The sequence below is a fragment of the Balaenoptera borealis genome, assembly GCF_965194805.1.
Source record: "Balaenoptera borealis genome assembly, chromosome: 14".
NCBI classification, from domain to species: Eukaryota; Metazoa; Chordata; class Mammalia; order Artiodactyla; family Balaenopteridae; genus Balaenoptera; species Balaenoptera borealis.
The window spans coordinates 27,335,884-27,347,653 of record NC_138875.1 but is presented as its reverse complement, the minus strand read 5'-3'; the positions used below and the strand labels follow the sequence as shown (position 1 = coordinate 27,347,653).

The 11,770-nt window shown below is 40.6% G+C and overlaps 1 protein-coding gene across 1 annotated transcript; it reads right to left on the bottom strand.

Annotated features, from left to right (window-relative positions):
* Nucleotides 1-283: 283 nt before the first annotated feature.
* On the bottom strand, nt 284-9,316 carry ATP5F1A (ATP synthase F1 subunit alpha). Its single transcript, XM_082353341.1, has 12 exons — nt 9,172-9,316; nt 7,585-7,663; nt 6,134-6,303; nt 4,121-4,294; nt 3,867-4,033; nt 3,513-3,661; nt 3,037-3,188; nt 2,704-2,928; nt 2,087-2,194; nt 1,828-1,972; nt 631-781; nt 284-492 (listed from the first exon to the last, which is right to left on the bottom strand). Exons 1-12 carry the CDS (start codon nt 9,229-9,231, stop codon nt 411-413), a joined length of 1,662 nt encoding a protein of 553 aa, XP_082209467.1. The 5' UTR covers nt 9,232-9,316; the 3' UTR covers nt 284-410.
* Nucleotides 9,317-11,770: the final 2,454 nt, after the last annotated feature.

The following is an 11,770-nucleotide window of genomic DNA, read 5'->3' as shown; positions in this document are numbered from 1 at the left end:
CCTGCCTACAGTACCTCTTTATGCAAATTACAGTCTTCTGGGAAGAGAAGTCAATCAGACTTTTCAACATTATCAAATATGAACTTTGCCACATATATCCAATTAGTGAATTTCTCTTTAATCAATCACAAAGCACTCTAGAATCTTACAAAGAACTCAGTCTCAAATATTATGTAGGCCTGCTAACTTTAATAATAATCAAGTAAAAAAAGCTAAGGAACATGTTTACCAATTCCTCAAAGTAATCTCAGTTCTTTATAAAGAATCTATAGAAAGCCACCAAGCAATATGGAACCTTTATTTTAATGTGATTACTGTACATCTGCAGTATTGGAATAATCCTTTTATAAATGGAACAAGAAGAAACAATGACAAAACCAAACTGGTATTTGACGTGAATCCATAGGAGTTTAAGCTTCAAACCCAGCCAAGAAGTTTGTTACAACCTCTTTCATCTTTGCATCTGACTCTTCTGAGATCTTTCCTTCAGCCCTATTTTGAAAACAAAAGCCGATCAGTTCTGACCTGGATAAAAATTCAATGACTAGCTTAATTACAGAATTCAAAGAATTTTAACAAGACTTTACACTTTAAAGCTTACAAAAAAGAAGACATCAGTTGTGTTCATACCTGATTTTGCCCAACAGGGTTTGATGTTGGCTGATAACATGAGACAAGAAAGCATTCTCAAACTTTGTGATCTTGCTGGGCTCCAGCTTATCAAGATACCCCCTGACACCAGCGTAGATAACAGCCACTTGCTCTTCAATAGCCATGGGAGCTGAAAAGAAATAAGTGAGTTGCTCAACAAATAAATGCCATGTTTCCAAAGTCAGAGACACTTACTTTTTCCAAAAATTTTTTTTTTTTTTTAAAGGAACTCCTTTATTTATTTATTTATGGCTGTGTTGGGTCTTCGTTTCTGTGCGAGGGCTTTCTCTAGTTGCGGCAAGCGGGGGCCACTCTTCATTGCGGTGCGCGGGCCTCTCACTGTTGCGGCCTCTCTTGTTGCGGAGCACAGGCTCCAAACGCGCAGGCTCGTTAGTTGTGGCTCACGGGCCCAGTTGCTCCGCGGCATGTGGGATCTTCCCAGACCAGGGCTCGAACCCGTGTCCCCTGCATTGGCAGGCAGATTCTCAACCACTGTGCCACTAGGGAAGCCCTTTTTCCAGAAATTATTAACCTGTCTCTACAGATCACCTACTTTCACAAGTGGAAACTCCACATCAGTACTCCTTCCCACCCCCTGAATCAGTTTTTTCCTCATAATGGTTTAAGCCTTGAAGTGTAACCTTTGAGCATATTCCATGAGCACTGTATATCATCCAGCAGCATTTATATTGTTTTGGGTATAAATAACTTGCTGAAATTTTATAGCAAGGTAGTACACACTAACATTCTTTTTTTTTTTTTAATTTTTTTTTTTGGCCGCACCCGTGCAGCTTGCAGGACCTTAGTTCCCTGACCAGGGATCGAACCCAGGCCCTTGGCAGAGTCCTAACCACTGGACTGCCAGGGAATTCCCGACACTAACATTCTTTTAAATCTGCCATATTCCACAATCATATAGCCAAGAGGGCGACGGTGGGGAGGAATGGAATCTACTATGTCTTAACTCCCAAAAGAAGGGTATTAGTATACCTTTCCTCACATTTACACTCAAATGATAAGGACTGTACTTTAATTAAGTAACACAGGTATCAATCACATTCAAAAGACAACATCTTTGATCAGAGATTAACAGCACGTATTCTTATAAAGACCTATGTGATATTCCCAGGTCCTAACACACAGTAGGAACTTGACCAAATGGAAAGTACAACTCACAATACTGTCCTTGCTTCAGCAACTCAGTCAAACGCACACCACGACTCAAGAGTTGTTGAGTGGCAGCATCGAGGTCAGAACCAAATTGGGCAAAAGCAGCAACCTCACGATACTGAGCCAATTCCAGTTTCATGGTACCTGCCACCTGAAATACAGAAATGGTTAATTCACACAATACAAAAATACTTACCTCAATGACACAGACCACCATACAAATACACTTTGATTTTTAACCTAATGACAAAGTGATGCAAATTACCTGTTTCATGGCCCTGGTTTGGGCAGCAGATCCAACACGGGATACAGACAAACCAACGTTAATGGCAGGACGGATACCTTTGTAGAACAATTCTGTCTCCAAGAAAATCTACAATGTAAGGAAAATACTCACGCTTATTAGCAGGCCTAAAGAAATCAACTATTTTCAAAATTAAGTCACTGTAGCAAAAGCTGAAGCCAGGAAGAATGCTAAATGTCTTCTTATGGTAAAGAGCTCCTCAAATCTTTCACGACCCAATCAACCTGCATATTCTATTGCTGAGGTTAGGAAATGTGAGTGAGATGAGAAAAGAATAGGTATCATATTTATACTGAAACTTATACAGGTGAAGTGGTGTGATCTCTCCAGGATTTGCTTCAAAATTATACAGGGAAGAAAATAGTGGGTAAAAAGAAAGCAAGAATGAAGTACACTATACCACAAATTGATAAATGGGTGGGATATGTGGGGTTTCATTATACTATTCTCTTTACGTTTGAGATTTTCCATAATGAAAAGTAAAAAGCATTTAACAAATTAGTTCAAAACTACTAATCTCAACCAATGCCTTGAAATCATCCAAAGCTTTCACACTTATTTAATCATAAAAACAATACCTGTCCGTCAGTGATGGAAATGACATTCGTTGGAATGTAAGCAGACACATCACCAGCTTGTGTTTCTATGACTGGTAAAGCAGTCAAGGAGCCACCACCAAAAGCATCGTTCATTTTGGCTGCTCTCTCTAGCAGACGGGAGTGTAGGTAGAACACATCACCAGGATAGGCCTCACGACCAGGGGGTCGGCGGAGCAGCAGAGACATCTGACGATAAGCAACAGCCTATGGTATAGGAAAGGGTTGTGAAGTTCACCTATTTGACAGAGGCTACATTTGTCAACTACCATTGTGGCACCAACATACAGAGTCTAAAAATACATTTCATTTGACCTGTTTGGATAAGTCGTCATAAATGATCAAAGCATGTTTGCCATTATCCCTAAAATATTCTCCCATAGAACATCCAGAATAAGGAGCCAGGTACTGAAGTGGGGCAGCATCCGAAGCAGTAGCTGAAACCACAATGGTGTACTTCATGGCATCTGAGAAGAAAATAAATTTTAAGTTTTACATGGTTATCGATATTGTGATTTTAGATTAGAGACTAGAATAAAAACTATCTAAGTGCTTTACTACTGTGATTTACTATTAAAATTATCCAAATAGCTTCTACTTTAAAGAAACTGACAGAACCTTAAAAGTTAGCTGCTGTTTTATACTAATTTTTTACTTATTACTTTTGTATTGATTTATATTAGAAACTTCAGCTCATTAGGAAGTAATTAAAATCAGCCTACATTAAGCATAAGCTATCCTAAGATTAGCAGCATCCCAGATATAGCAATGAGACTACAGTTCCTTAATACCTGCATCTGTAAGTCTCTTCACCAACTGGGCAACAGTGGATCTCTTCTGACCAATAGCAACGTAGATACAGTACAGCTTCTTCTTTTCATCAGTTCCATCATTGAATCGTTTCTGGTTAATGATTGTGTCAATAGCAATTGACGTTTTGCTTTAAAAAGAGAAAATAAACATATATCTTGCTAAATACTTCAAAGGATCCCCCAACTTAAATTTCACTCCTCTTCCTCTTCCTTCTCCTATCACATTCTACTCTCTCCAGGATATCCAAAGTATTTACCATTCCAAGCCTAAAAGTAATCTTTCCACAGAGCAAATTTTAGTTAGAACTTTTCAACAAGCTAACGAGTCTTTACCCAGTCTGTCGGTCACCAATAATCAGCTCACGCTGACCACGACCAATCGGCACCAAGCTGTCCACAGCCTTAATGCCAGTCTGCATTGGTTCCCGCACAGAGATTCGAGGAATGATCCCAGGGGCTTTCAGACCAACTCGCCTTCGGGTCTTGGAACCAATTGGACCCTGTTAAATGATAAAAAGAAACCCCAGAACAATCAGTTTGGCTCTTTGTTAGAAGCTACAACCACATCTAATAAATGTTAGACCTACCTTTCCATCAATGGCATTACCAAGGGCATCTACTACACGACCCAACAGCTCCTCGCCGACTGGAACATCCACAATAGCCCCAGTTCTCTTCACAATATCTCCTTCCTTAATTAGTTTATCATTTCCAAACACGACAACACCAACATTGTCAGGTTCCAAGTTCAGAGACATACCCTATACAAAAGACACAATTGAATACCCATGAAGCTTGAGTGGCTCTTCTTCCCATATACCTACACTACATACAAAAATAGAGGGAAAAAGTAATAGTGACTTTCCAGATCTGGTTTACTCGTGAGTATTTTTCCAACGAACAATCTTCCTTAGTTAAGACTTCTAAAACAGCAACATGTTCCCTTGAATAATCATAGGTTAGAATTATAAGCCTAAGAAGCATCTTATCACATCCTCTAAGAACTAAAAGAAGCAAAGAAATTGAAGTTTAAGCTTTTCTACTGCATTTCCTTTGACTATGGTTTTTGAACTGGGTGACCAGTATGAAATAAAGCAATCAAGGTTAACTGGGAATTTTAAGACACGCTTGATTCACATCTGTGAGAACTCCATGAACAATTTTAAAAAACTATCTAGTCAGAACCTGTACCCATCAGGTTAGTAAAAAGTTAAATTAAAAGCTACCTAATCAAGAACAAATCTATATAATATGACAGTGCTGGGTCATCGCTCATCATTACAATCATATTTCAAAATGGTTAAGATTTTAGGTCCCTAACTCATAACCAAAGCAAAAAGGCTAGTCCAGGAACTGACTCTGGTCAATAAACGAAGCTCTGGAGAATTACTTACAGTAAATACAGAGAAATATCATGGAATATCATCACAGGTACAAAATCTTTAGTCTGAATATCTGATGTTCAACAGAGTAGTCACTAACCACAGGTGGCTATTTAAAATTTAAATTAATAATTGCCCTGTTGGGACTTCCCTGGTGGCACAGTGGTTAGGAATCCGCCTGCCAGTGCAGGGGACACGGGTTTGAGCCCTGGTCTGGGAAGATCCCACATGCCGTGGAGCAACTAAGCCTGTGTGCCACAACTACTGAGCCTGCGAGCCACAACTACTGAGCCCATGCACCACAACTACTGAAGCCCACACAGCTAGAGCCTGTGCTCTGCAACAAGAGAAGCCACTGCAACACAATGAAGAGTAGCCCCTGCTCGCCGCAACTAGAGAAAGCCCATGTACAGCAACGAAGACCCAACACAGCCAAAAAAAAAAAGCTAAAAGGAAATTCAGTTCATCTATTTCAGCCTAACCTCTCAAAGATATATACACTATAGATGAGAAATTAAATTTTTAACCAAGGTCTGAGAGCTACTGATAAAACTTTCAGCTCCATAATTAGTCTTCCACACCAACAGGCTCTTTTTCCACACTGGACACTAGCAAGAAGACCAAGAAGATCTTTCCCCCTGTGTGATTAGTGGGTAATTCTACTGCCCCTGGTCCACCTGGATATCATGCTCTGCTTTCATCAGAGAACCCATGACTCCTACAACTTTTATTTCTCACCCTACTGCCCAACTAAGCTCAATCTAATAGAAAAAAGTAGACTTGTATCATTAGAGAGCTTCTGATAGCTACATCACTAGCTCACTTCTCAACAATAGATCTACTCTTACTAGAAATACAAAGTCAGTGGCTTTCAACGTTCCACCGGAAATGAACTTAAAGTTATCAAATGCTTTCGTATAGGATGATCTTAACAGCTACAAACAGACTTGAACTTCTCAAAATCTGGGTGAAGATTTACTCAGTTTTATATTTCAATGCTAATGGTTACAACTTATGTGTAAATCAGTCCCTAGGGTAAAAAGTTTGATTAACAAAAAATTTATTTTTTTCGCAATCTATAATAATGACAAACACAAACAGTGAAGCAGATTCGGATTCAAAGTTAAAAAAAAAAATCTGACACAATCTCTGAATTACTAAATGAATAACTGAGGAGACACCAACGCTAAAACATCAAAATCTCATTTTATAATTTACCTTTAAACCTGAAGAAAACTCTACCATTTCTTCTGCTTGAACATTTCTCAGCCCATGTACACGGGCAATACCATCACCAATACTTAAAACACGCCCAGTCTCTTCAAGGTCAACAGAGGTATCAGCTCCAAGAATACGCTCTTCAAGAATAGAGGACACCTCAGCAGTGCCTATTAAGAGAGGACAATTCCATTACAAAAACAGCCTGGTCCAAAGACCTTTTCAAAACTCATTTCCCCAAAAATATATAAACTAGAGTTGTGATCATAATAATCAAATTGCATTCTAAAACATAATGTCCAACATTCTATTCAAAAAAGCTTGATACCTACCACTATGAAAATGAATCCAAGTGACTGAGAGAAAACTTCACGAGACAAATGTAAACCAGATAAGGAGCTAATCAAATTAAGCAATACCCTTAAAATAAACATTTCCTATCTTGTAATTCTTTGGTTTAATCTCTAGGAAATCTGTATTTATGTTAAAACTTGAATTTAACTCAAACGTAAACTCTATAAAAAGCGTATTTTAAAAATGCAGTGTATTTTAAAAAGCAACTGTTTGGGAATTCTCTGGCGATCCAGTGGTTAGGACTCTGTGCTTTCACTGCTGAAGGCGCAGGCTCAATCCCTGGTCTTGGAACTAAGTTCCCGCAAGCCTCGCAGCCAAAAAAAAGGCAACTGTTTAACAAAGTGTAAGTACAGGTATCCCCCTCTTTTCGAAAGTTCCATTTATGCCATTTCACTTTTACAAAAAAGGGTAATCGCTTCTTCACACTTTAGCCATTTCAGCTAAGGAAAGGTTTCATTAGAATGTTCCACCTTCAAATAGTGGGGAAAACTTGTAACTTTTCCTTTAAAAGGATGCAGGTACTATTCTTCATCTCAGCATGTGGGAGATACCTAACTTTATTTCAAAAGCCCTAATGCACATCTCAAAAGAAATTTCCCAACCTACAGCATCTTCCTAAGCTTACCTCCTCACTTCTCTATTGCATTTACAATGTGCAAATTCAGACTGCCAGGTATAGGTTACCAACTATTGTCTTTGAAAAACATAGAGGTAAAAATTACCTGCTTTTTTTCAGTGTTTTTTTAGGAGAGGAAAAGATTCATAGATCAGAAAGGGTGCCCACCACCTGATATATACTTTGTTTCCACCAAAGGGGCATTTATTATGAGAAAAAAAAGAACCTGTACTAACATCAAAAGAGAAATACATAATTATAGTTCACTTCACTAGAACAAGAGAACCTACTGACAGGGCTAAATGGCTCATTATGGGTTAAGAATCTGAGATTCCATAGTAACTAAAATTGAGAGAAAAAACTAACTAATGGAAAAAACCCAAAACATCCACAGTAGGTATGTAACCTACGTAATGTAACTTCATTTTTCATTTAATAACAAGGTAGTAAGTGTGGTGTAGACACAGAATTAACAACTTACCAGTCTTCTGAAGACGAGAGTTAGAGGCATGGAGGTTCCTTACAGCAATGAAGGATGATCCCAAAGCATTCTTGGAGACCTAGTGCAAGGATTGTTTTTAAAAAATCTAATTTTAAAAAAAGCCTTTATAAAACTGGCAAGCTTAAACAAACGCAGGCTTGGCTTGATCAAATTATCAGCGTAAATATTAACCACCTGAGAAAGCACTTTTGATCTATGTGAAAATTTATTATGCAGCTCCTGGTACACTATAAATACGCTAAAAACAGCATAGCATATTTTAAAAAGCAACAGCTAACAAAGTATCTTTCTTTTTAAAGGCATCAGATAATATTGACTAGATATATTTCAATTGAGTTGTGGAAATTCTCAATTTGATAAACTGCTTCCTAAAAGGGGCAAATCTCAATCGATTTTCTATTTTAACCTTAAAAAAAAAAAAAAAAGCCTGTAAATGTTAGAGTTTGATTAGAAACTAAGAGATATGGCACATGCACTTTTTAAAAAAACTGCCTTCAACAAAGCCTGCAGTAATCTGGACCCCTCCTCCTTCAAGTTGTAACACCGTGGTTGGTCAATGTCAATTCTGAAGACACTCCCTTCTATAGGATCTGGATGAAAATCATTAAAAATGCTTTTTTTTTTCCTAACAGAAATCCAAAACGCTACCAGAGGTTGTTAGGGTAGTAAAATGGCCAATATATTTATTTCACCTCCCAAATTGAGATTACTCTTAAGATGAAAGAACAAGTAAATGTAAAAGTGTTTACACAGGACCTAAAGGTTATGTCCTTAACTCCAAGTGATATTAGTAATGAAGGGCACTGACCTCCACAGGTTTTTTCCAACCTATGTTCTATTTTATTTTACTTGATTTCTCAAACACTAACAGATTCCTCAAGGACGAAATCTTAAAACACGTCAAAGCACCACAAAGAAAAATCTGCCAGACTGGGACAATTTAGAAGCCAGTTCCTCTGCTGTCAAGGTATCGGCCACAGTGAAATGCATATTTGCACCTGTACGGTGTTTTCATGATCGTTTCACTATTCAGCACTAAGAGACCACCTATTGAAGCATTCAGAAAACCACCTTCATTTATTGATTTCCTCTGAACCGACCTCGGGGAAGAGGTGGAAGGCCGGGGCCTGCTGACCTTCAGTACAATGTCAGGCTCCCCTAGCTCGCTTCAACCAGGCCGGACAACAGTGCTCTGACCTTCAGAGAGGAAGTCCCGGAGAAGCAGCGGGACCGAACCTCGTCGTTTCGCAGCAGGCCTCGGAAAACTAGCGCCCAGTCCTGACCTTCATTCAAGGCCTCTCTCAGACAAAGACTGGAATCCTCCGGAGGCGCCACCTCTGGATAACACGAAGGTCACTGCCTCCCCTGCAGCACTCTGCACCCTCCCGCACCGGGCGGCCAAAGGGCCCTTCCGCCGCCAGCCCAGGACAGCCCGAGTGGCCAGCGGAGCAAGATGGCGCCGCCCGCCACAGCCCCTCACCCTCCGCGCAGAAAAAGCGGCCGAGCCCGTGCATCACCACCTACTGCCGCCGAGCCCCCTCCCTGCCGCCGGCACCCCTCGCTCACCAGCCCGGCCCGCCGAGGGAGGGCGCGGGCCACGGCCGCGGCGACGCGCACGGATAGCATCTTCGCGGCTCTACCTCAGGTGCTTCCTCTGCAGCCGCAGCCTCTGCACTGACTGGGACAAAATGGCCGAGCTGCGAGGAAGGTCAAGGAGCCAGCACACGTGACCCGGAAGTACCGCCCCTCCCCCGGACGCGAATCTGCCGGTAATTACTTTTTTTAAGTATAGTTTTTAGATTTGAACCTCCAAATGACTAATTAGACCTTTGCCAGCTTCGGCCCAGGCATTGGTTACCCATTTACTTTGATCTTTCGCGTCGACCTTATGGTTGCCCTGGGCGACCACATGGTTAGCGGAACCGGCCAAGAAGCAGTTACCAGACCGCATCCCGGCAGAGAAATGATGCTGGCGTCACCCCGTCCTGGGGCGCGGCTAGCTTGACCGTCAGGGGGGTTGATTGTGGCGGGTCCGAAGCTACAGCTATAAAACCTTGATGATGTACGTGCAGTAAACAGTTATTTCAACTGGGCGGTTTGGCAGCGGAGAGTTTCCTGCTGGGCGAATTAACGCGGATTAATCCGCAGATCGCTGGCTACACCCCAGACCCTCTGAGTCAAAAATCTGGGGCAATCTGAATCTTTGAAAAGCATCCACACCATTCTAGATGATCTGATAAGTGCACATATTGGAGAATCGCAGTTCTTTTAGATTCGATCTAAAAGAATCCTGTTTGCGAATTAAAGCAAATTGTTTAAAAAGTATAACGAGCATGGGGACTTCCCTGGTGGCGCAGTGGTTAAGAATCTGCCTGTCAATGCAGGAGACGTGGATTCCACCCCTGGTCTGGGAAGATCCCACATGCCACGGAGCAACTAAGCCCCTGCACCATAACTACCGAGCCTGCGCTCTAGAGCCCACGAGCCACAACTACTGAACCGGCGTGCTGCAAATACTGAAGCCCACGTGCCTAAAGCCCGTGCTCCACAACAAGAGAAACTACTACAATGAGAAACCCGCGCACGGCAATAAAGAGTAGCCCCCACTCACCTCAACCAAAGAAAGCCCGCCTGCAGCAACGATGATACAACGCAGCCAAAAATAAATAAATAAATTAATTAATTAATATAAATAAAAGGAAATAGGTTTTTTAAAAAAAAGTATAACAAGCACAAATTCAAATAGAGTGGTTGCCAATCCTGAGAAGAATGGTCCAGAATCAAAAGTCTCATTCGAGAGTGGGCTATGGCTCAATTTTTCCTGTACAAGCAACTAGTTTCATGACAGTAGGGATTTTACTTTTTCATTTGAAGTAAAATGGAAATGATGAAAATAACTTTCTATACTAACCCATTGAAATAAGGGCGGGACTTTTGTTCCTCCTACCGATTTCTTGGTGATATTGAGATTTTTGTGATATGTAGAGAATTTGGCGGGGGTGGGGGGATGTTGGGTATTTTGTGATAGTAGAGACTATTAACGTTGCCTTCACTTGCGGCTGTACTGAGAAGGATCTTTCAGCTTCATCCACCAAGTCCTAGTTTACACAAAACCTTAATTTGGGTGGGGCATATGAATATGGGTTATAACAGTCATCTCCTAAAACAGCTTGCAAATATTATATGGCCAGCAATCCCTTTCTCTAATATTCTACTTTCTTTTCAAGATGAGCCATGTGTACATATGACAGTTCTCCTGGAAATTAGGTGTAGGAACAGGTAAAATTTTGGTTTGTAAAAACAAAGTTCAGGAATATTTTGTAAAACTTGTAGTGATGAAAGTGGACAAAGGGAAAAAAAGATAACTTTTCCCCCACTTATCTGGAATTTAGTTAATGAGCAGATACATATTTAACCAAAACAAACAAAAAAAGAATAAGAAAGCCATACAGTATGGTGCTGGCTAGTTAGTTAAATTTCATTTAAAAGTTTAATCATTTAAAATAGGCATATGACTTAGGAAAAAGATATTTGGTGCTAAGTGATCCACAATTTGATGTTAAACCACATATCACAGAAAGTTGAGTACATGGTCTACCTTTCCTAATGTAACAATATACTACAGGAGGTTGTGGACAGCAGCGTGGTATAACCTGAGGAGGGTGAAACACCCAATAGGAGTCAGAACACTGTGGTCAGATTCCAGCTCTACCACCTCGTCTTGGTCAAGTCATATACTCTGAGTGTGTGGTTTTAATGTGAAAATAGGTAAAATAATGTGTGTCCATCTATTTTACAGGATTCCTGTGAGAATGAAACAAAAATAGGAAAACAGAGAAAACTATACATTCCCGTAGAAATATAAAGAACCTCTCATGGCGTTAACTACAGAGTGATGGAAGGAGAGAACTTTAGGAAACGCAAGAAATGAATGCAAAAATGGCTGAGTGGCAGTGCCGGTGCCAGCAGTTGTATACCGTAAACCGTTTTAAAAGTCTCCAGCACATTTAGAAAGAAAATAAAGCCTGGTTCTAGGCAGCTTTAGTTCTCGTCCTGGAGGTGATACCATGGAGAGCGCAGAGAGTTGCGAGGTGGTAACGGAGGAGAACCTTGCAGTGCTGAAGCCTTGGACCAGCCTAGTCCAAGCTCTCAGCGCCTGGAGTCC

Bases quoted from the DNA above. Each gene is read 5' to 3' on its own strand.
- ATP5F1A (XM_082353341.1), bottom strand. From the start codon at position 9,231: ATGCTATCCGTGCGCGTCGCCGCGGCCGTGGCCCGCGCCCTCCCTCGG. The intron at 7,664-9,171 runs GTGAGCGAGGGG...TCCTTGCACTAG, and splicing joins TCCCTCGGCGGGCCGGGCTG to GTCTCCAAGAATGCTTTGGG. The intron at 1,973-2,086 runs GTAATTTGCATC...TCTGTATTTCAG, and splicing joins AAACCAGGGCCATGAAACAG to GTGGCAGGTACCATGAAACT.